At 47.0% G+C, this 25,142-nt stretch overlaps 1 protein-coding gene across 1 annotated transcript; it reads left to right on the top strand.

Annotated features, from left to right (window-relative positions):
- The first annotated feature begins 1,553 nt into the window (after positions 1-1,553).
- Positions 1,554-21,367, top strand: LOC307200490 (alpha-1-antiproteinase-like). The gene is made up of 5 exons (XM_079949028.1): positions 1,554-1,813; positions 17,690-18,349; positions 18,755-19,025; positions 19,320-19,467; positions 21,035-21,367. Exons 1-5 carry the CDS (start codon positions 1,771-1,773, stop codon positions 21,224-21,226), a joined length of 1,314 nt encoding a protein of 437 aa, XP_079805154.1. The 5' UTR covers positions 1,554-1,770; the 3' UTR covers positions 21,227-21,367.
- The last annotated feature ends 3,775 nt before the right edge of the window (positions 21,368-25,142 follow it).

Raw genomic sequence — 25,142 nt, 5'->3', positions numbered from 1 at the left:
GCAGCAAATTCCACTGTCGAACAGCTCTTACTATCAGGAAGTTCTTCCTAATGTTTAGGTGGAATCTTCTTTCTTGTAGTTTGGAACCATTGCTCCATGTCCGCTTCTCTGGAGCAGCAGAAAACAACCTTTCTCCCTCCTCTATGTGACATCCTTTTATATATTTGAACATGGCTATCATATCACCCCTTAACCTCCTCTTCTCCAGGCTAAACATGCCCAGCTCCCTTAGCCGTTCCTCATAAAGCATCGTTTCCAGGCCTTTGACCATTTTGGTTGCCCTCCTCTGGACACGTTCCAGTTTGTCAGTGTCTTTCTTGAACTGTGGTGCCCAGAACTGGACACAGTACTCCAGGTGAGGTCTGACCAGAGCAGAATACAGTGGCACTATTACTTCCCTTGATCTAGATGCTATACTCCTATTGATGCAGCCCAGAATTGCATTGGCTTTTTTAGTTGCCACGTCACACTGTTGGCTCATGTCAAGTTTGTGGTCAACCAAGACTCCTAGATCCTTTTCACATGTACTGCTCTCAAGCCAGGTGTCACCCATCTTGTATTTGTGCCTCTCATTTTTTTTGCCCAAGTGCAATACTTTACATTTCTCCCTGTTAAAATTCATCTTGTTTGTTTTGGCCCAGTTCTCTAATCTGTCAAGGTCGTTTTGAAGTGTGATCCTGTCCTCTGGGGTGTTAGCCACCCCTCCCAGTTTGATGTCATCTGCAAATTTGATCAGGATGCCCTTGAGTCCATCATCCAAGTCGTTGATAAAGATGTTGAATAAGACAGGGCCCAAGACAGAACCCTGTGGCACCCCACTAGTCACTCTTCTCCAGGATGAGGAGGAACCATTGATGAGCACCCTTTGGGTTCGGTCAGACAGCCACTTACAAATCCACTGAGTGGTAGCGTAGTCAAGTCCGCATTTTACCAGCTTCTTTACAAGAATATCATGGGGCACCTTGTCAAATGCCTTGCTGAAATCAAGGTAGGCTACATCCACTGTGTTCCCTTCATCTACCAGGCTTGTAATTCTGTCAAAAAACGAGATCAGGTTAGTCTGACATGACTTAATTTTCAGAAATCCATGCTGACTATTGGTGATCGCAGTATTCCTTTCTAGGTGCTCACAGACTTTGCTTAATGATCTGCTCCAGAATCTTCCCTGGTATTGATGTCAGACTGACTGGGCGGTAATTATTTGGGTCCTCTCTTTCCCCCTTTTTGAAAATAGGGACAACATTTGCCCTCCTCCAGTCTGCCGGGACTTCACCTGTTCTCCAGGAATTCTCAAAGATGACTGCCAGTGGTTCTGAGATCACATCTGCCAGTTCTTTTAATACTCTTGGATGCAGTTCATCTGGCCCTGGAGACTTGAATACATCTAAACTAGCCAAGTATTCTTGTACTATCTCCTTAGTTATTCTGGGCTGTGTTTCCTCTGCTGAATCATTTGCTCCAAATTCTTCAGGTCGGGCATTGTTTTCTTTATTGGAGAAGACGGGGCAAAGAAGGCATTGAGGAGTTCAGCCCTTTCTGTGTCCCCTGTCTACGCATCCCTGGGCTTCCAGTGCCAGATCCTCAGGTGGTAGGGCTCATGCTTCCAGTTATAACCTTTCTGCCTCTCAGTCTATCCCAGACTTTCCCAGTATTCTATAGGATTTACAACCTCAGCCTTTACCGCAGAAGGGGGCTCCGAAACATCATCGGAGGAAGAGATGCTGGGGCAAAAGGAAGTGTCAGCAGCTGCAGAACAACACCTGGTCACCAATGATGGGCAAGGGAGAAAGAAGTCTAAGAAGAAGCAAGAGAAGTAATCCTTCTGATTCCGAGGACAATTCAGAAATGTTTCCCTGCTGCCCACCACCCACTGGGACCTGAGCGACCAGAATTACTGGATGGAGCACGTGGGTCCCTATGTGGAAAAGAAGCAGCCAGATCCCTCTAAGTTTAGAAATTTGAAGCTAAGCGAGTCCTTCACCGTGAGGTTTTCGGGGAGTACAAAAGGGGTGTGTGCCAGGGGCCGAATTCTAAGTATGAGCATGAATGTGAGAAGTGCCTAGGTAACCACCCAGCGTCCTCATGTTTTAAAGGTAAACAGCCCTTTCAGGGTGGTAAGGGGGCATTTCCACCTGGGGTCTTGAAATGCTCACAAACCCGCGCAAAGAGCAGTTGCAAACCTGTATTAATTCAGCCACAAACTGGTATTAATTTGGCCCTTGGTTTTGGCGTTCTCTTCTGTTAAGCTCTCACCTCTTAGAACCCTTCTCGATAAATACCCTAATAAAGAGGCAGCAACGTACCCTTGGGAAGGGTTTTTCATATGGCTTCAAGATCCCTGTTTCATTCCCTCCTAACTCAGGGGACCCCCAAAATAAAACAAAAACAGTTAGGGAAATGCCAGCTATTGCAAAAAAGAAAATAAAGAAATAAATTCTGGCTGGGAGGGTGGCCGGCCCCTTCAGGGAGCCACCTATAGTGGGTTTACACATTTCACCTTTAGGCATCGTCCCTAAAAAGACTCCAGGAGAGTATTGTATGATCCACAACCTATCCTCAGTCAATGATACCACAGGAACCTTGTTCTGTGAAATATGCCTCCTTTGAACAGGCTATTAAGCTTATTCGCAGGTTCAGCAGGGGTGCGCTCTTGGCTAAGTGCAACATTGAGTCGGCCTCCCGCCTCCTGCCAATTCACCCAGAGGACTTTCTGTGGCTAGGTTTTAGGTTGAGGGGGCCTATTTCATAGGCAAATCTATGCCGATACGGTGCTCAGTAGCTTGTGCAGCTTTTGAATCATTTAGTACAACTTTGGACTGGGTCCTTTGCTTTAGAACTCTTCTCTTTTAGAGAAGAACAAGGTGCAGAAAATTTCGAACTGTGATAAAAATAAATTGAATGAACCGATAGAACGTGCTCCTCAACACACACACAAGTAACCCCTTACAACCATTACAATAAGGATCAAGTAGGCTTCCTTCCTGGTAGACAGATGAAAGATAACATAAGAAACATAATCAATATTATAGAATATCTAACAGGAAGGATAAACAGGCAATGTTGATTTTTGTAGACGCTGAGAAAGCTTTTGATAATATTTCTTGGGAATTTATGTTAAAAAACTTAGAAGCTATGGATATGGGTGAGTCTTTCCTAAATGGTATATATTCTGAACAAAGAGCTAAGTTAATTGTAAATAATGTAACAACAGAGAACATTGCCATTACTAAGGGTACAAGGCAAGGGTGTCCTTTATCGCCACTGTTATTCATCTCGGTCCTGGAAGTCTTGCTAAGTTCAATAAGAAATAATGAATTAATAAAAGGTGTGTCAGTTGGTCGCAAGGAGTATAAAGTAAAAGCATTTGCGGATGACTTGGTTATAACGATTGAAGATCCCTTAAAGAGTGTAAAAACGGTATTAGAAGAAATAGAAGTATTTGGACAAGTGGCAGGTTTCAAGTTAAATAAGATGAAAACTAAAATAATGAATAATATCTGAAGAAGTGTGCATGCACACGAAAGCTCATACCAAGAACTAACTTAGTTGGTCTTTAAGGTGCTACTGGAAGGAATTTTTTTATTTTGTTTTAAAATAATGATGAAAAACATTGAGCAAGAAACTATTGAAAGAATACAGCAACAGATTGAGATAGAAGCGGTTAAGAAACTGAAATATTTAGAGATTATATTGACTCCCAGAAGTATTGATCTATTTCAAAATAATTATGTACCATTATGGAATAAAGTTAAAGGAGATCTGGAGGTGTGGGGGAGGATGAAATTATCATTTTGGATAAGGATTGCAATGATAAAGATGACTGTACTACCGAAAATGTTGTTTTTGTTTCAAGAAATTCCAATAATTAAAGGAACTACAATATTTTGGGAATGGCAAAGAGTGGTTTCAAGATATATCTGGCAGGGCAAAAAGCCGAGAATAAAATTTAAGTTGTTAACAGATGCAAAAGAAAGAGGAGGCTTTGCCCGGCCAGATTCGAAATTATATTATGAAGCATCATGTCTTTGTTGGTTGAAGGAGTGGATAAAATTAGAAAACACGGGTTTGTTAGATTTGGAAGGATATGATAATAGATTCGGTTGGCATGCATATTTATGGCATGGGAAAAAACGAGTGCATAAAGGTTTTGAAAACCACATTATCTGAAGATCTCTAATTGAGGTATGGGACAGGTATAAAAACCTGTTAGAACCAAAAATACCACATTGGTTGTCACCATTGGAAGTGATGAGTATTAAAACGATCAATATGACTGGGAGGTGGATAACATATGGGAGTTTAATAGAGAAAGAGGGAGGTAAGTGGAAAATGAAACCATATGAAGAAGTGAAAGAATATGTAAATGATTGGTTGCACTACTTTCAGATTAACAAAATGTTTAGGAAAGAAGTTGCGGAAAGAGGTTATTATGAAAAAGAATCTAGGTTTCAAAGAGAAATATTGAACAATGAAATTAAAAACCTATCAATGATGTATAAACTGTTACTAGAGTGGCATACAAAAGATGAAGAGGTTAAATCGGTTATGAGGCAATGGGCCCAAGATTTTGGATATAATACTCAATTTGATAAGTGGATTAAATTGTGGAAGGATGGGATGAGATTTACGGCATGTACCACAATAAAAGAAAATGTCATGAAAATGATATATAGATGGTATTTAACACCAGTGAAATTAAGTAAGATGTATAAAGGATGTAATAAATGTTGGAAATGTAAAGATAATGAAAGGACCTTTTACCATATGTGGTGGGAGTGTAAAAAAGTGAAGTGTTTCTGGGAAATGATATATAATGAGTTGAAGAAAATGTTGAAATATACATTTGTTAAAAAACCAGAAACATTTCTATTAGGAATAGTAGGTGGTGAAATCAATAAGAGGGATGAGAAATTATTTTTATACGCAATAACAGCAGTGAGAATCTTGATGGCCCCAAAGTGGAAGCAAGAAGAAATGCCTACATTAGAAGAATGGAGAGCGAAATTAATGGAATACGCAGAAATGGACAGATTAACAGGGAAGATTCAGAACCGACGAGACCAAAGATTCACTGAGGACTGGAATAAATTCTTAGGATACATTAAGAACTTTTGTGATAACGACATAACGTTTGTAAGTTTTCAGGAAGCTCTGTAAGAAGGGATGGTAGAAATATTGTTTAAACAATAAGGTAAGATAATATATATATAATGCAACATAAAAGTAAGAAATGTGAGGACAAATAATAAATATGGAAAATTATCAGACAGGTTGATGGAAGTCTAAAAGAAAATTAGATATGTGAAGAGAATTTGGTGTTTTGCTGTGTACTTATCTTTACTGGAAAATTAATAAAAAATTACATGATAAAAAAACCAAAATTTGGTCACCACTGCTGGAGAGGCGTGTATGGAGGGACTATGGGTGCCCTATTGCGATAAACAAAGCCAGGGAGCTTTTGGAACATTTGGTGGCGCATAGAGTGACATAAACTGGGACGCAGGTGGCGCTGTGGGTTAAAGCCTCAGCGCCTAGGACTTGCCGATCGAAAGGTCGGCGGTTCGAATCCCTGCGGCGGGGTGCGCTCCCGCTGCTCGGTCCCAGCGCCTGCCAACCTAGCAGTTCGAAAGCACCTCCGGGTGCAAGTAGATAAATAGGGACCGCTTACCAGCGGGAAGGTAAACGGCGTTTCCGTGTGCGACTCTGGCTCGCCAGAGCAGCGATGTCACGCTGGCCACGTGACCCGGAAGTGTCTCCGGACAGCGCTGGCCTCTGGCCTCTTAAGTGAGATGGGCGCACAACCCCAGAGTCTGTCAAGACTGGCCCGTACGGGCAGGGGTACCTTTACCTTTACCTTAGAGTGACATAAAAAAAGTTCTATCTTTCTTTGGCACCAATTGGCTGACTATGCCCAGGAGAAAGGCCTCTGGTTTCTTCAGAAAGGTATATTTAAATGCCTTTTTCATTTCATTATAGATCATCTCCCAGAAAGCCTTAATCTTTGGGCACGTCCACCAAAGGTGAAAGAATGTACCTTCATTCTCTTTACATTTCTGTAATGGTTGTGAGGGGGTTACTTGTGCGTAAATTGCCTTCGGTCTAGTTAGATTGCTTGCCCAACCATGCTTAGGCTCACAGCTCGCCCTCCGTGACCTGTTAGTCACTTGCAGAATCCGTCAGTGGGCGTTTCTTGAACCTCTTCCAGCATAAAAGCTGTTTGACGCCAAGTCTCCTCCTATGTTCCCTGTGTGGAACGCGTCTGCGCAAGTAAGGGGAAGGCAGGGGAGTGCCAGCGCTCTCTCCACTAGTTTCGGGTGAAGGGTCTTGGAGCCCTGTCTACAATTCCTCCATCTCCCTCTCTTCTCTATTGGTGTTATGCTGCATTCCTTCCCCCCTGCTGGTCCCCTCTCCGGCATCGCTCTGGAGCCCTGCCTCCGCTTCTCTCTCTGATGTCAGTTCCCTGACATCCACCTCCCTCCCAGGACCCCCTCCACCCCCGGCCCGACCCGGTGACGTGACCTTGTCCCCTTCTTCAGCCAACGATGCAGGGAACCCCCGAAAGGAGCTGCTGTCGTCGTCCAAGGACTCAAACCCCGCTTCCCATCCGCTCCGATTTCTTCGCACAGGATGGGCTTCCAAAACTGATTCCTCCTCTCCTGACGATTCTCCTCCTTCCTCTTCGGAAGCTGGAAAACCCCCAAAATCCTCCTCCTCCTCATCGGTGGTGGCAAATTGCTCCTCCCAGAATCTCTCCAGGGGTTTGGGCTTCCTCGGATACCTGTTGTGGAACTCTTCCACCAGATATCCATCATCTATTTCCCCCGCGGGCACCCACGTGTTTTCTGACTCGGGTTCCCCCTCCCAAGCTACTAGATACTCCACCTGCCGCACCCGTCAGCGCGAATCCAGGATCTCCATTACCTGGTGGTGGTGTTTCATCTCTTCCAGTTGTGGGTGTGTGAGCCCTTCCCCTCCTGCCCCCCGGACCCTCCGCTCCCCTCTGTACGGTGAGAGCAGGGATTATGAAATACCGGGTGGATTTTCATGCTGTCTGGCAACTTGAGCCGGAATGCCACCGGGTTGACTTGGTGTGTCACCTCAAATGGTCCCAGCCGTTTTGGCCTCAGTTTCTTACACCCGCCCTTGAAGGGTAAGCCTTGTGTGGATAACCACACCCGGTCCCCCACCCTTATGGTCTCCCCTTCCCGGCAACGTTTGTCTGCTTGTCTCTTGTACGCCTCCTTGGCCCTTTCCAGATTCATCTTAAGCTGCTGGTGCAGGGCTTCCATTTCTTCCACGAACTGCTCTGCGGCGGGCACGCTCCCCCTTCCTCCCCCCTCCCGGGAAAGGCCCTGGGGTGACACTCATAATTAGCCATGAACGGGCTCATCCCCATGGACACATGCTCCGCATTGTTATACGCAAACTCTGCCAGTGCTAGCTTTTCTACCCAATCGTTCTGTCTCTCGTTGACGTAACAGCGTAGATATTGCTGTAAAATGCTGTTCGCCCTCTCTGCTTACCCGTTAGTCTCCGGGTGTCTCGCCGTCGAGAATCCCACCTCCACCTGCAATAAGTTCATAAGCCTCCTCCAAAACCTCGAGGTAAATTGTTTCCCTCGGTCAGAGATAACCTTTGAAGGAGCTCCATGCAACCTGAAGATGTGATTCACGAACAACTGGGCGGTTTCCTCTGCTGTCACTGCATGTGAGCACGCTATAAAATGGCACATTTTGGTTAGCAGATCTACTACTACCATGACTGCTGTCTTCCCTCTGGATTTGGGTAGATCTGTCATGAAATCGATAGACACCACCTCCCAGGGTCTTCCCGGCATGGGCAAGGGTTCTAGTAGCCCTGCCAGGGCCGCCCTCTCCCCCTTGGCCCTTTGGCAGCGGTCACACCCCCGTACATACTCTCGTACATCTTCCCTCACCCTTGGCCACCAAAACTCCCTAGTGACCAGTAACATAGTTTTGTGTTGCCCAAAGTGCCCCGCTGTTGGGTTGTCATGAAGCTGTTTGAGCACCCTTTCCCGCAAGGCCTCCCCGGGCACATACATTGCTCCCTTGTAATACAGCAGTCCTTCCCTTTCCTCAAAGCCTCCCCGGTCTCCCCCAGTTCCCCTGAGTTCCCTGATTCTGGTTTGGGCGAATTCGTCATGGCGAATCAGCTTGGTTAGTTCTCGTTTCCCAACCAACGCTCCCCCACACACCCATCGTTCCTCAGGGAAAAGGTGTCGAGCTTCCGGCGGTCCTTCTCCTTCCGTGTACTCCGGCTTCCGGGAAAGCGCGTCTGCCCTCACGTTCTCTTCTCCCGGCACGTACTTGATCTCAAAGAAGAACTTGGAGAACTCCTGTGCCCATCGAATCTGTCTCTGGTTGAGGACTCGAGCTGTTCTCCAATATTCCAAGTTCTTGTGATCAGTACACACCTGAATCTTGTGCTGAGCCCCTATTAGGAGATGTCTCCACTGCCGAAATGCTTCGTGAATAGCTAGCAGTTCGCGATCATACACCGTGTAGTTCTGTTCCGATTTGTTCAGTTTGCGTGAGAAGAAGGCGCACGGCCTCCAGGTGTGTTGGCTCCGCCCCAGCTGCAGCAACACCGCTCCTACCGCGCGGTCTGATGCGTCGGTCTCTAGCCTCATTGGTTTCTGCAGATCCACGTGCAGGAGCTGTTCCTCCGAGGCGAACACCTTCTTTAGCCTTTCGAAGGATCGTTGAGCACTTTCCGTCCAGACGAACTTCTTTTTGCTACTGAGACAATCCGTGATGGGTGTGGTCAAGTGGGCGAAGTTCTTGATGAACTTCCAATAGAAGTTGCTGAACCCGAGGAACCTCTGCACATCCTTCCGGGTTTTGGGGGCCTTCCATTCCAGCACCACCTGCACCTTGCTGGGGTCCATGGCTAGGCCTCTGTCCGACAACCTGTATCCCAGAAATTCCACTTCTCTGGCGTGAAATTGGCACTTATCCAGCTTGACCCACAACTGATGCTCTTGTAGCCTCTTCAGCACTTCCCTGATGTCCTGGACATGCTGTTTTTCATTGTCCGAGTAGATCAGGACGTCGTCCAGAAATGCTACGCAGTTTTTGTACATCAGGAGGCCCAGCACATGGTGCATGAAGCCTTGAAAACAGGCTGAGCCCGACTGTAATCCAAATGGCATCACTAGGTACTCAAAGACCCCTAGGGGGTGAACATGGTGGTTTTCCATTCGTCCCCCTCCCTCATGTCATCAATTCTGGGCATGGGGAAGGTCACGGGTTCTGATACGAGGTTTAACCTCCGATAGTCTACGACCAGCCTGGGCTGATCCGTGTTTTTCTTGTCCACAAAGAACACAGGGCTGCCCCCCACTGCCTTAGATTCTCTTATGAACCCCCTTTTCAGGTTCTTGTCAATAAAGTTCTGCAACTCCTGCATCTCCCGGTCCGACATGGCATACAGCTTACCCACTGGCAGCTGCGCCCCAGGGAGTAGGTTGATTTGGCAGTCAAAGGGCCTATGTGGTGGCAGCCTGTCCGCCTCCCTCTCGCTGAAGACCTCCTGTAAGTCCGCGTACTGTGGCGGCACCTCTACTCTCTGCTTCAGTGTCGTTGCTGCCACTCTGGCCAACCTCACCCTAGGCTTCTCCCCCCCCCAGACAGTGTTCCAAACAGTGCGCTGACCCGAAGGTGACTGTCCGTTGATGCCAAGCCACCACTGGATCATGTAGCACTAGCCAGCTCAGGCCCAGTATTATCGGGGGTCCCGCCAGTGTGGCCACATGAAAGGCAATGGTTTCTGTGTGTCTGGACACCCTCATTCTCATTGGTGGGGTTTGATGTGTCACTTCCCCTCCCAGCAGCTCCCTGCCATCTATTGTGGTCACTTGGAGTGGGAAATCAAGTGGCAGCAGGTGGAGTTGGTGCTCTAGTGCAAACTCCTTGCTAAAAAAATTACAGGAGCTGCCTGAGTCCAGAATTGCCTTCACCTTGACTGGGTGTCCATTTGGGAGTTCTAGCACCACCTCTATTGCTATAGAAGCCTTGGGTGGGTCTGGTTGGGGCACTTCTGTTAGCTGTTCGCTTGGCTGCTGTGCCCCCCTGTGGGCAGTCAAGCGCTGGTGTTTCCCTGCACCTTTTCCTCTGCCCCCTCCTCCTCGCTTCCAGCGGCTCCCACCATCCCTTGCCGAGCCTTTCTTTGTGGACAGACCCTGGCAAAGTGTCCTGGCCCTTTGGCAGAGGAAACACTTCTTGGTGCTTTTCCCAGCCTTTCCCTCCCTTTTGACTCCTTGGTTGGCGCTCGAAACCTCGCGCACGCACGCTCCATCGATTTTCATTGGCACCACGTCATCGGAAGGCTTCTTTGGCATCTCAGGAATGTGGTAGTCAGGGCAACGCTCTCCTCTCCCTTCCCTCCTTTCCAAAGCGCGCGCTTCCTGCCGAGCGCCTATCGCAAGCGCAGCTTTGGTCAGTTCATCCATAGACTGCGGGCGGGGCGCGTGGGAGAGCTCGTCTTTAATGGTTGGGGACAACCCCTCCTCAAACAGCATCCATATGGGCGGGCTATCTAGATCCCATTCGAGCCGGTGTATTAGCAACGCAAAGCGGGACCAGTAGTCTCTAACGGAAAGATGCCCCTGCTTGCATCTCATCAGCTCCCTCTGGGTTAAAGTCTCCCCCAATTGGCTTGTATACATTGCGTCCATTGCCTGAAAAAACTTCCGGACGTCCCTCATGGCGGGATTCTGCGCGGCCATTAGGGGTCTGACCCATTCCCTCACGCTGCCCTCAAGGTGCCCCACGATATACGCCACCCTTGCTGCCTCGTCAGCAAAGTCATCATGCTGCAGCTCCAAAGTGTACTCTACAGGAGGACTCTCCTGTATGTGAGTGTCTGAGGGCCCTGCTCCTTCCTGCCACTCACCATCTGGCCTGGGGTGGGGCCTGAAGCCTCACAGGGACTGCTGGACTCTGCTGCCCAGGAGGACTCTCCTGTATGTGAGTGTCTGAGGGCCCTGCTCCTTCTTGCCACTCACCATCTGGCCTGGGGCGGGGCCTGAAGCCTCATAAAGGACTGCTGGACTCTGCTGCCCAGGAGGACTCTCCTGTATGTGAGTGTCTGAGGGCCCTGCTCCTTCTTGCCACTCACCATCTGGCCTGGGGCGGGGCCTGAAGCCTCATAAAGGACTGCTGGACTCTGCTGCCCAGGAGGACTCTCCTGTATGTGAGTGTCTGAGGGCCCTGCTCCTTCCTGCCACTCACCATCTGGCCTGGGGCGGGGCCTGAAGCCTCATAAAGGACTGCTGGACTCTGCTGCCCAGGAGGACTCTCCTGTATGTGAGTGTCTGAGGGCCCTGCTCCTTCCTGCCACTTACCACCTGGCCTGGGGCGGGGCCTGAAGCCTCATAAAGGACTGCTGCACTCTGTTGCCCAGGAGGACTCTCCTGTGTGAGTGTCTGGGGGCCCTGCTCCTTCCTGCCACTTACCACCTGGCCCAGGGCAGGGCCTGACGGGCCTCACTAGGACAGTTGCTGTTACTGCTGGAGGGGTGCAGAGTGCTTTGAAAATGTTTTAAAATTTTTATTTTGAATTTTTTGTATGTGGGGTGGGGTGGGGTGGGGTGGATGTTTATTGGGCCTGGGAATTTGTTTGATTTTATGTTTTTGTAATTTTTATAATTTTTATTGTTTTTTGTTTGTATTGTTTTATTTGTGTTTTTTTTTTGTTTGTTTTTTAAAGGGGTTATTTTGTTCTTAAGGGGAGGGGTCAGGGCTGCCGGGGAATGGGCCCCAGCCCACAAAATGGCTGGGATATGTTTCACGGGGGGGAATGCACTGGGACAACCGATCTCAGTGATCACGGGTAGGAGGAGGAGTTACGCTAAGACCAGACCATGTCATTACAGAGGAGGCAGGTTTAGTCGTTGTCTGAGGACTATTCCTGCCTCCGGGTCTGGCCCTGACCGGATGAATACTAGAATCAGCAAGGGATACCCACCTGACCTGAAAGTGTTGCTGTGCAATGCCAGGTCAATGATTCATAAGACCACTGCCATCCATGACTTGATCATGGATGGAGGACTTGACCTGGCATGTGTAACAGAGACTTGGTTGGATGAAGCAGATGGGCCTGTCCTTGCCGCTGCTTGTCCACCAGGTTTCTCTTACGCACAGCAACCCAGGTCATGTGGGCGGGGAGGGGGGGTTGCAGTGATTTTTAGGAAGTCATTAGTTTGCACCAGGCGTCCTATTGGGAAGACCCAGTTTTCTGAGTGCATGTTCTGGAAGTTGGACAATAGGGGCAGTACAGGATTCCTTTTGGTGTACCGACCTCCCCGCTGCACCAAGGATTCCCTGCCCGAGCTGCTTCAGGTTGTGGCGGATGTTCTCCTGGAGACACCTAGCTTGGTCGTCCTAGGGGATTTTAACATCCATGCCGACACGACCTTACAAGGGGCCGCTCGGGACTTCGTGGAAAGCATGGCCTCCATGGGGCTGTCCCTGAATAAGTCTGGCCCAACCCATAGCCGCGGACATGCCTTGGACCTGGTGTTTACCTCTACGGATGTTGGTGATCTGACACTAAGTAAAAGTGAAACGAAAGAAGTGCCATGGTCAGATCACTTCCTGGTGCAACTGGACTTCTCTGCGACCCATCCCCTCTGCAGGGAGGTGGGACCGATTCGGATGGTCCGCCCCCGCCACTTAATGGATCCAAATGGTTTCCAGAGAGTGGTAGGGGATGCTTTATCCCATGTTGATGGCCTTTCAGTCGATTCCCTGGTGGCCCGCTGGAATGTGGAGTTAACCAGGGCTATTGACTGTTTGGCTCCGAAGCGCCCTCTCCGATTGCATGGAGCCCGGAGAGCCCCGTGGTTTTCCACGGATCTGAGGGCAATGAAACAATTGTTGAGACGGCTAGAGCGCCGGTGGCGGATAACCCATTCTGAATCTGACCGGACACAGGTTAGAGCTCAACGTCGAGCCTACCAAGTGGCGATAGCGACGGCGAAGAAGACTTTCTTCACCGCCTCTATTGCATCTGCAGAAAACAGCAGCAGGAGACTCTTTCAGGTGGTTCACAATTTAGCGGAACCACCTGTAACATCGGGGCCCAGTACGGGCCACATGTTCTCCTGCAATGATTTTGCAAATTTTTTTGCAGATAAAATCGCTCAGATTCGGGAAGAAGTAGACTCCACCGTGGGAGCAGGGCCGGGGCGGGAGAGTGCTAGAGTCCTGTCTGGTCAAGTTGTGTGGGATCAATTCCAATCTGTTACCTCCGAGGATGTGGACAGGCTGCTTGGACGAGTGAAGCCAACCACCTGTCTCCTGGATCCTTGCCCATCCTGGCTTATAAAAGCTAGCCGGGAAGGACTGGGCGATGGGCTTCGTGGGGTGGTGAATGCTTCCCTCCGTGAGGGAGCCTTCCCAGACCCGCTGTAAGAGGCGGTTATTAAACCGCTTCTTAAAAAACCATCTCTAGATGCGGCCACGATGGCCAATTATCGCCCAGTCTCAAACCTTCCATTCTTGGGCAAGGTGATTGAGCGAGTGGTTGCTGAACAACTCCAGGCACGCCTGGAAGAAGCGGACCATTTGGATCCCTTCCAGTCGGGATTCAGGCCTCATCATGGGACTGAAACTGCCTTGGTCGCACTGGTTGATGATCTCCGGCGGGCTAGGGACAAAGGTGAGAGCTCTTTCCTAGTTCTGCTGGATCTCTCAGCGGCGTTTGATACCATCGACCATGACATCCTTCTGGACCGTCTTGAGGGGCTGGGAGCTGGGGGCACTGTCATACAGTGGTTCCGCTCCTTCCTCCTGGGCCGTGTTCAGAAAGTGGTGGTGGGGGATGAGTGTTCAGACCCCTGGGCTCTCACTTGTGGGGTGCCTCAGGGTTCTGTCCTCTCCCCCATGCTTTTCAACATCTACATGCAGCCGCTGGGAGGGATCATCAGGAGGTTTGGGCTGGGTGTTCATCAGTATGCAGATGATACCCAGCTCTACCTCTCTTTTAAATCAGAACCAGTGAAGGCGGTAAAGGTCCTGTGTGAGTGTCTGGAAGCGGTTGGAGGATGGATGGCGGCTAACAGATTGAGGTTGAATCCTGACAAGACAGAAGTACTGTTTTTGGGGGACAGGAGGCGGGCAGGTGTGGAGGATTCCCTGGTCCTGAATGGGGTAACTGTGCCCCTGAAGGACCAGGTGCGCAGCCTGGGAGTCATTTTGGACTCACAGCTGTCCATGGAGGCACAGGTCAAATCTGTATCCAGGGCAGCTGTTTACCAGCTCCATCTGGTACGTAGGCTGAGACCCTATCTGCCTGCAGACTGTCTCGCCAGAGTGGTACATGCTCTGGTTATCTCCCGCTTGGACTACTGCAATGCGCTCTACGTGGGGCTACCTTTGAAGGTGACCCGGAAACTACAACTAATCCAGAATGCGGCAGCTAGACTGGTGACTGGGAGCGGCCGCCGAGACCATATAACACCGGTCTTGAAAGACCTACATTGGCTCCCAGTACGTTTCCGAGCACAATTCAAAGTGTTGGTGCTGACCTTTAAAGCCCTAAATGGCCTCGGTCCAGTATATCTGAAGGAGCGTCTCCTCCCCCATCGGTCTGCCCGGACACTGAGGTCCAGCTCCGAGGGCCTTCTGGCGGTTCCCTCACTGCGAGAGGCCAAGTTGCAGGGAACCAGGCAGAGGGCCTTCTCGGTGGTGGCGCCCGCCCTGTGGAATGCCCTCCCATCGGATGTCAAGGCGATGGACAACTACCTGACATTCAGAAAACATCTGAAGGCAGCCCTGTTCAGGGAAGTTTTTAATATGTGACATTTTAGTGTATTTTTCATCTCGGTTGGAAGCCGCCCAGAGTGGCTGGGGAAACCCAGCCAGATGGGCGGGGTACAAATAATAAATTATTATTATTATTATTATCTATTTCTGTTCGGAATCCATTATATTCCTGGGGCTTCCCCCCAAATTTGTGTACCAGTCCGGGTACCTTCTTTGCCACTGGGGTGGGTCTAACCTGCGCGTCCCAGGTGCGCCTCTCATCCAGCCACGCCGTCAGCAGTGCTACATGCCGTTCCAGCTCCTGGTTCCTCTTCACCAGGTCCTGCACCCCCGCAGCTTGCTCCGCTGCCACGGCGCCTCCAGTCTGGCTCATGTTTCCCCTGCTTACGCACAAGTAACAGCAGTGACTGACGGATTGCTGTAATGGTTGTGAGGGGGTTACTTGTGTGTAAATTGCCTTCGGTCTAGTTAGATTGCTTGCCCAACCATGCTTAGGCTCACAGCTCGCCCTCCGTGACCTGTTAGTCATTTGCAGAATCCGTCAGTGGGCGTTTCTTGAACCTCTTCCAGCATAAAAGCTGTTTGACGCCAAGTCTCCTCCTATGTTCCCTGCGTGGAACGCGTCTGCGCAAGTAAGGGGAAGGCAGGGGCGTGCCAGCGCTCTCTCCACTAGTTTCGGGTGAAGGGTCTTGGAGCCCTGTCTCCAATTCCTCCATCTCCCTCTCTTCTCTATTGGTGTTACGCTGCATTCCTTCCCCCCTGCTGGTCCCCTCTCCGGCATCACTCTGGAGCCCTGCCTCCGCTTCTCTCTCTTTTGTCAGTTCCCTGACAATTTCCAACATTTATTATCGGGCAAAAGATATACTGACACAGGATTTTCAAGAGCAGATGATTTGGCCTTTAATGTTTTTGTTAGAAATTGGAATTGCTGTCTCTTTTTTATCAACCTGGGTAGGACTTCTCGTAAAATTATTATTTCTTTTCCATCTATGGTTAACTTGTTCTTACTCTTTGTTTGGAGAGGATCTTATCTTTCATCCAATTTTCCTTTACCACTGCTTTTCCTCCTTTGTCCGTTGGGTGTCACTGTGTTCTTATTTATTCAACTCGCCAGCTTCTATCCTCATTTAAACCTCACTTTCACAATTTTGTCTTTGTCACTTCCTCCTTCTCAGTGATTACTCAGCGTCTTCAAACCCTCGTCATCATCTTATTTGTTAAATTCCCTTCCTTCAACTTCAAAGTGGCTGCTCTACTCTACCCAGCTCCAATAACAGGCAGCCTGCACCACTCTGCGTTTTCTAGTAAGTAAGTCTGTTTCAGATGGTGTGCTTTTCAAATAGTTGCATTGCAATCTGAGTGATTTCTTTCCACTCTCTCTCTATTTTTTCTGTTCTTCTGTCTTCCTTTTACTTTTGTGGTAGCATTGTATCCCCTCTTCTATTTTTACTCTTTATTTTGTTTTGGGTTTACTCACTCAGCGAGGGCTCCCCCCCACCCCGAGTTCCCCTTTTCTTCTTCTTGTCTTATTTCCTTTTAGGTTTTGTTGCTGCTGCTACCACTTTACATTTATTTTAATATAGAAATAGAGATTTTTACCCTCTTGTCGCTGCTTCAGTGATGTGAGGCTTTTCACTGGTCTGTTTGATCTTCTTCTCTGTGCCTGGATTACCCCCCCCCCCCAACTCTGCCATTTTTCTTTCGGCGAGGGACACCAAAAAGACAGTGCCGAAGTTCCTTTGGCTTGAGCTTCCTTCCAAGCCTTTTCAGGGGTCGTTTTGCCAAACGTTGCCCCTCACGGTACCAGTGTACTTGCTTACTGCGATCGGAGCTCACCCGTTGCAGCTGTGGTAAAAACCTATGAGGGAGTCCATTCCACTGTTGGACAGCTCTTACGTCAGACCGTTATTCCTAACGTTTAGTCTGAATCTCCTTTTTTTTTTTGTCATTTGAACACATTGGCTTTGGAGCAGCAGAAAAACAACAACAGCGTCAACGTCAACATAACCAACCATGCATGTAGAAAGTCAGTAGGGACTTGGGGGGATTTCCAGGGTTTTGCACCCTCGGCCGTATGTATGATTATCTCCCCATGGGGCAGAAGTCATGGGTTATGTCAGAGGTGCAATGAGTTCCTGGTCCCCTGGGATCAAGTTCATTCCTTTGAGGCCAAGGTGGCAGAATTGGAAAGTGTACGAGAAGCCAAGACAGTGGTGGAGAAGACCTTCGGGGAGGCGGTAGCTAGGTCCCGCTCCCACAACAACAACCCCACTGCTGTCTGTCAGGGAGAATTAAGTTCTCAAGGAAGGAGAACTTCACTTTGAGGAAGAGGAAGGCATTCGCATAGAAGGGACCTATTCCTTGGGGGTGTTAATGTAGCCTCTCATGCCAAGGGTACCTCTCCAGTGGGTGGGTGGGGAATTGTGGTAGTTAGGAATATATGTATGCAATGGGCATACAGACTGCAGGAGGAATTGCCTGCCTGGTGTGAGGATTGCAGATGTTGCTTGTCGCCTAGATAGCCTGGGGCCTAGCTGGGAGTGAGCCCCACTTCATTCAATTATACATGGATAGAATTGTGCTCTGAGTTCTTAGGCTGCCACAAAACTCTTTTTGCTCCAAGAGACAGGGAAAGAGCTGCTTGTTAGGTGAAAGAGGTTTGGTATACTGCTTTCTTATCACAAAGAAACACAAATGTGCGCACACAAACAATCTTGCTTTATTTTACCTCACTCCAACCTTATTAAAGGCTTTAACAAAGATCACTATGCTTCTAATATTCTGCCAAAAGAAAAGAAAGTGAGTTTTTTTAAAAATCCTGCCAGAAAAGCATATAAGAGTTGAATGACTCAAAGGCAAGCCATTGCAACGATTAATTTTGAATGTGATTTGTCTTCACAGACGACTTCCAAGGGAAGACAATGTCTCACCTCTGCCTGTGTTTGCTTCTTGCTGGTCTCTGTGCTTTTGCCCAATGTCACTATACCCCTGACCAAAAAGAGAATCAAGACCATGGCCGTTCTGCTCCTGCTGAAGGTGAAAGAGATCTGCCCTCTTTGAAGATAGCCCCAGGAAATGCTGACTTCGCCTTTCGATTCTACCACCACGTTGCTTCAGAGAGCACTGAGAAGAACATTTTCTTTTCCCCTCTGAGCATTTCCACTGCCTTGGCCATGGTGTCACTGGGAGCTAGAACAACCACGTTGCGTCAGCTTTTGTCAGGACTTGGCTTTAACCGGTCAGATATCACTGAACAGGAAATACATGAGGGTTTCCATCATCTCTTACGTATACTGAACCGCCCCAATGCTGAACTCCACCTGAGCATTGGGAACGCCCTATTCACAGATGACCAAGTGAAACCCCTGAAGAAGTTCCTGAATGATGCCAAACATTTTTATGAGACGGATGTTCTTCCGACTAACTTCAAGAATCCTGCAGTAGCTGAAAGTCAAATCAATAGCTATATAGGGAAAAAAACAAATGGGAAAATAGTTGATGCTGTCAAAGGTCTTGACCCAGAGGATCTAATGGTTATTGTGAACTATATTTACATGAGAGGTAAGTCAGATGGACTTGTTTTATACAGGTTTTGCTTCTTGGATCTTCTCAGTTTAAGGTTTAAACTTTAAGCTGTGGTTGAGATTTGTTGGTCCTTTAGTCTAGAGTCATTATCTGCCCATTGTGTGAGAAGAATCTTCTCAGACTTCTCATCACAAAGAAGTACCTTTAATCAATCAGAATATTGACCTCCACCATTATTGAAACAAATCAAATATATTGTCAGTACCTTTTCCTGGAAATGAGATTAAGTAATTGGGAACTAGATTAAGCACAGAGCTGCAAAGGCAGATATCTCAGCACAGTAAGATGCCACTAAAACAGGAGCTTTTATTAAAAGCTCTGAGTATGACAATATATTGAAGAATTAAATGCCATGTATGCTGTTATTGTTCTTTCCATAAGCCAATTGGGAAAAACCTTTCGATTCTCTGAATACAAGAGAAGGAGACTTCTATGTGGATGAGGAAACAACGGTGAAAGTCCCTATGATGAACAAAGTCAGCTGGTTTGAGACTTACCATGATAAGATCCTGTCCTGCAAGGTTGTGAAGCTCCCTTACAAGAGCAACGTTTCAGCATTATTTATTCTTCCTGACCAAGGGAAAATGAAGCAGTTGGAAAATGCTCTTAGCAAAGACGTTTTGTTAAAATGGAGGAATTCAACAAAATCACAGTAAGTGTGCATGCTGTAGTGGAAAGGGTGTAGTACATATTTGTAGGTGTAAATATATTGTTGTGAGTTTGAGGGGTAGTGATAGGTGTGTAACGACCAAGTCCCTTGTAATTCCAGAACAGGATCAATTGAGCACAGACATCGCTGAGACAGGAGTGCAAACATGCTAGGAATGTGGGCTTGGGAGAGCACATCTTTGATTAGAATTCTGTCCTCCATATGACACCCAAAATCCTCCTGGCACATTTTTTTTCAAAGCAATACCTCACTAGCCTCTGGTTCCTCTTTCAACAGGAGAATAGATCTATTCCTTCCAAAGTTTACAATTTCTGGCAACTATGTTATCGAAGGGATCTTAAGCAGAATGAATATTACGGAGGTATTCACAGATCAAGCAGACCTCTCTGGAATTACTGGGAAGCCTGAGCTGAAGATTTCCAAGGTAGGCTTCTCAAAATTCTACAGGTTGATCTATATTTTCTTGCATCCTCCATTTCCCACCATTCCCCCATAATTCAGCCTCTTGTCTGAATTATGTTCAAATGAACATAATTTGGGGAACTTGAACCACAATAGCATCTCTCATAGAGAGGAGGAGCCAAAAATATTTGCTATTCCAGCTAGGATAAAAGGTAAAGGTAAAGGTACCCCTGCCCGTACGGGCCAGTCTTGACAGACTCTGGGGTTGTGCGCCCATCTCACTTAAGAGGCCAGGGGCCAGCGCTGTCCGGAGACACTTCCGGGTCACGTGGCCAGCGTGACATCGCTGCTCTGGCGAGCCAGAGCCGCACACGGAAACGCCGTTTACCTTCCCGCTGGTAAGCGGTCCCTATTTATCTACTTGCACCCGGAGGTGCTTTCGAACTGCTAGGTTGGCAGGCGCTGGGACCGAGCAGCGGGAGCGCACCCCGCCGCAGGGATTCGAACCGCCGACCTTTCGATCGGCAAGCCCTAGGCGCTGAGGCTTTAACCCACAGCGCCACCTGCATCCCTCCAGCTAGGATAAGAGGCACCAAAACCCCATCTCTCCCTCTGCATGAGTTGGGCTTGATGACAGTTGAGGGGGGAGCCCCAATGGAGCTGGTCTCCCAACAGAACTGATGGAGAAACTCTTAAGCCCCAGCTCTCCCTCTTCCCTTGGTCATGCTATCTGGGGCTGATGGGATCCAAAAACATCAGGAGGGCCACAGTTTCCCCACCTCTGATACAGAATTTTCAAGAGCAGATGATTCGGTATCAATTGATTTGCAAACACTGCAGTTAGCATTGGAGAAGGAGGAGAAATCTGATATATTTGCAAGCTTTGTGCAGACAGTATCATTTATCACATACCTGCTTTAGACTGACCTGCTCAGGCACTGTAATTTTTTTTACGATATATACAATATCTTTATTGTCATTGTGCCACACAGAATAATGAAATTGATAATCTACATAAAACATTCAAAAAACCCCAAAAAATTCTAAAACCCCATTTTAAAATACAATATACTATATGCTGCATGTATTACGCAGCATAATTTTAAAGTGTATTACTAAATATGTCTTTTATCCAGTTATATAAACTTTTGTATTTATCTGTTTATGTGCTGGCTACTTTTGGAAACCTAGTGTTTATAATATTATAGGAGTAATAGGGTAATATTATATATGATGTATATATGAAAGAAGTGTTCGTATTTTTAGCATAATGAGCCTGGGATTGGGATCTTGCTTCTCATCAACAGTAAGGGAGAGAGACAAGAACTAGGAAAAAATAATTATGGAGAAGATTGACATCAAGATTTTCAGAAAATTCCATCAGTTCCTTGAGGCTGACTGATACACAAATATGATGCTTAGAACTGGTTAGAGGAACCAGATCAATAGGTAATCAGTGTGAGAAACAACCACATGATGTTTCTTAAGACATTCAGTGGATTTGTTTGTTTTGAAGGCCTAGATTTTCTCATGATAAAATCCTGAGTCAGACACAATCTTGCACTAATTTTTGTTGTATGTCTTTGCAGGCTATTCACAAAGCTTATTTAAATGTTGACGAGAATGACACTGAAGCTGCAGCTACTACTGCTATTGAAATTGGTCCTACCTCCCCTCCTCTTGTACTGGTATTCAATGCCCCCTATATGTTGGTGGGTGTTGACGAGAAAACTGATTCAGCCATCTTTATGATAAAAGTCATGAATCCTACTGAGGCATGATTGCTCAACTTGTGTTGCAGCACAGAAAACGGGATTTCCAATATGAAGCATGATTGATAAGATGCTTTTAGGTAACAGAGTGATTACTGTCCCATGTTCCCAAACTGAACAAATAAAACACTGATTGAATTGTCTGCAAAATCACTTGGCGTTTTTCTTTCTTTTCTCACAATCTTAAAAAATATGTTGTTTATTTTAAGTGTGCTCTTTAGCATTCACTCCAGGATCATTTGGGGGGGGCGGTGTAGACACCTGTGCCATTTGAAAGATTAGGTTAACATTATTTTATTATTCTCTCTCATGCCTAGCTGCAATCTCAAAGCTGTCTAACTCTTACCCCAGTTGTGTGGCCTTTTCTTTTCTTTTCTTTTCTTTTCTTTTCTTTTCTTTTCTTTTCTTTTCTTTTCTTTTCTTTTAAAATAATTTTTATTAAGTTTCCATTTACCAAATTAAACATATCAAACCAATTAATCCAAATTGTAACAATACATATCATATATTCCAATTATTTCCCAATTGTAATTTTTTTGTGTGGGGGGTACCCATGCTTCTTGATCGGCAGGAGTCCAATCCTTGAATATTTCTGCTGCTTTCATATTTACAATGATATTTTCAGTCCCTCTTCTTAGTCCTTGTTGTTACTCATTTTCCTTTTCATTCACCTATGAATTATCTCCGCAAGTGCGTTAAAAAAATAAATTATTTATATTTCTGTGTGAATTCTGTATTGCTCTCTCGTGAATCATTCTCATCCAATAGTCCAGGCGTTTCCACTCGAGCGGGCAATCGCCATCTTGGCATTCCGATGAAATACAGTCTAAAAGCCCGCTCATTAACTTTCCAGACCTGTTGCATCGTAAATTAGTCTTCCAGGAGGGCTGCCCCTTCCAGTTCACAATCCCATCCAGATAACAAATCTTCGGCTCACCCTCCCTAAGACCAAATTCCCTGCAACAGATGTCTGTCCTTCTCTATTAAATCTCAGTTCTTGCTGTGTCACAAAGAGAGCCTTTGTTTTTCCAAATCCTTCACAGAATAAAACCTTTAAATTCATATTATTTTCCCCCACACAGCTCATTTTTAACCCCATTTGCCAATTAGTTATTGTGACAGATCTTCTGAGGGGGAGGGTTATTAGGTAATCACATGAAACAAAAAAAAAAGTCGTTTCCCCCCTCTTTTCCATTTTGTTGCCTTCCACATACCAGCATGTCTGTAGTACTTTGATGTAATCTTCCGTCTCAATCTTCTTCCTCTCAGTGGCAAAATTATTAGCAGATAAAACCTCCTGCCTCTTTTGAAGCATGTGCGTTAGCTCTCCAATTTTTTCCTTTTAAGTAATGCAACTAGTTTCGCTCCTGGAAGCAGCTTCGGAGGAGTGCCGAAACCCGCCGAGGGTTATGCACCCAGTGCCTCGCACCCCCTCCTTCTTCCGAACTCGGGGGTGATTTATGGCAACCGCAGGTGAAAACTGTGTCTTTCCATTCCCTGGAGAGACAAGGGAGACTGATTTACTCCCCATAATCAGCCTCAAATTACCTCGTGCGGGCTGGATGGATGGTATTATCCGCCATCTTCCAAGGCGCCCCTAGCGGCCCCGACTGTGTGGCCTTTTCAGTCCTCTGAGTTCGAGGGGAGGGAGGGAATTCCTCACCACTTTCGATTGAAGAATCTCCCAAACACTCTCTCCCTCCTGGTTGCCTAGCTGCAATCTCAAAGCTGTCTAACTCTTCCCCCGACTGTGTGACCTCTATAACTGCTTCTGGGAATGTTGAAGGAAGATGGGGGATGAATCCTCCCCTTCTTTCCCTGATACAGGCTGAACTGTCTGCGACTGGTTTCCCCCATCTTCAGGGTCAGACCAGTCTCTGGCATCCAATTCAGACCAGCCCCTGAGATTGGATGGTTTTTGTGTGTGTGTGTGAACCAGACACTCTTCACATTAAAAGAAAATCTTCTTATAAGCAAGCCTGGAAGCAAGTTGGTGGTGTAATCTAGAGGCAAACCCAGTATTTCCTGGGACTATCTTCAAAGAGGGCAGATAACTGCCATGGTCTTCATGCAATTCAGTTGATATTCAAGGGAGTATTTGGATAGTGACAATTTTGTTTCCAGGAGTACCGCCAAACTACAGAGCTGCTCCTTCCAAGGATGTGCAACACTGCCCAGAATACAAAGCACCTCTTTCTTTTCAGGATTCAACTTTAGTTGTGTGACCGGCATTTTTCTGACCCACATCCACCCATCAGCCAGTTCCATCTCTTGCTTCTTTCTGTCATCAGAGAACTAAAGCTGTCACTCACACACAGAGGGAGACACTTCTCCCCAAAACCAAGACCTTCCCTTAAGCCCTGGAAGTTTTTTTTTTACTACAAACATGAGTTCCATCCTTTTCCTTCCTCCTCCTGCCATATGACACCAAAAATCCTCCTGGCACATTTTTTTTTCAAAGCAATACCTCACTAGCCTCTGGTTCCTCTTTCAACAGGAGAATAGATCTGTTACTCACAGATGAAGCAGACCTCTCTGGAATTACTGGGAAGCCTGAGCTGAAGATTTCCAAGGTAGGCTTCTCAAAATGCTACAGGTTGATCTATATTTTCTTGTATCCTCCATTTTTCTCCAGAGGTACCCTCTTGTCTGAATTATGTTCAAATGAACATAATTTGGGGTACTTGAACCACAAAGCCACTTCCGACGTAGAAAGGAGGTGGGGTTGCGGGCTTCACCTTCTCACCATGGGCGCGGGGGCTGGCTCTCAGCCTCCGCGCGATTGAGGGTATCTGCTTATTCTTTCCCCCTTTGTGTCTGCTTATTCTTTCCCCCTTTGCTTTTAGTTGCTGTGCCTGCTGCTGCCTGCCTTTTCCGGCTGCTGCTTTCCCCCTTAAGAGCTGCAGTTTGCCAGCAGGAGTCGTTTCTTTTCCTGTAAGTAGTGCTTTGTCCTGCAGCCCTCTGCTGCAAGTCTCTTTTCCCGGCTTTGGAGCCTTCCCCTCGTTTCAGGAGCCTTCACCTCGACCCTGTGTGCTTTGGAGCCAACGCTTCCTAAGGTTTGGAGTCGGTGTGGGGCTGACCAGGAGGGACTGCAGAAGGAGTTGGGGAGCAATTTGTTGCAGCAGCTTAAGCTATTGGTGGCAGGGCCGCCCGAGGGCTCGGGGTTGTGCCGGCAAAAGCCTGTTTGCTGTTGCAAAGGGCAGCGCGGCATGTGGAGCTTTTAAATTGGTGACTGTAAAACACGGTCAGGGAGCACTGGGATTGCTTTTGTGTACATTATTCTTGTTTGGGGGGGGTGAGGCAAGCGGGAAAAAGGGGTTGTTCTGTAGTTTATAAAATAAACTACAGTGCTTTTCATTAAAGTTAATAGGGAGAAACGAACGCAGCTGACTACACAGCATAAAAATAAAATAAAATAATTTTAACAAGAATAGTAATAATAAAATTTAATTATATCATTGCAGTTTTATTGCCTTTACGCCTGGCACAGTTTACTTGAATACATTAATTTATTATAAGTGATTTGGAGTTATTTGTTCATAAAGGCCGGTGTTTGTTTTAGTATCTTTCACGTCCCCTTTGGGGGGGGGGGAGGTAATACAACTCTGTTCAGTATTGAGTTGTTATAAACTTGAAGCAGCTGGGTTAGCTCAGTCAGTAGAGCATGAGGCTCTTAATCTAAGAGTTGTGAGTTTGAGCCCCATATTTTGCAAAAGATTCCTGCCTTGCAGGGGGCTGGACTAGATGACCCTTTTAAAAAACGTAAATAATAAACAAATTGATTAAATTGAAACAAAAAGGCCTGTGGTCTTTAACCTGTGCACCTGGTCTTAACCTAGTTTCATTGGCCATTGGGGATTACTGGTTTTTGAATCTAGGCCGGCTGGGCAACAGTTTCCTCTTGTAACAAAGTCTTAATTTAAAA

This window comes from Podarcis cretensis, assembly GCF_951804945.1.
Source record: "Podarcis cretensis genome assembly, chromosome: 1".
Classification (NCBI taxonomy): Eukaryota; Metazoa; Chordata; class Lepidosauria; order Squamata; family Lacertidae; genus Podarcis; species Podarcis cretensis.
This window is presented reverse-complemented; position numbering and strand designations above follow the sequence as displayed.

What these genes read in the sequence shown, in the direction of transcription:
- LOC307200490 (XM_079949028.1), top strand. Translation starts at nt 1,771, where the DNA reads ATGATGGGCAAGGGAGAAAGAAGTCTAAGAAGAAGCAAGAGAA. An exon ending in GAACTATATTTACATGAGAG is followed by an intron (nt 18,350 to 18,754) that starts GTAAGTCAGATG and finishes TCTTTCCATAAG; the next exon opens with CCAATTGGGAAAAACCTTTC. An exon ending in AGGAATTCAACAAAATCACA is followed by an intron (nt 19,026 to 19,319) that starts GTAAGTGTGCAT and finishes CTCTTTCAACAG; the next exon opens with GAGAATAGATCTATTCCTTC.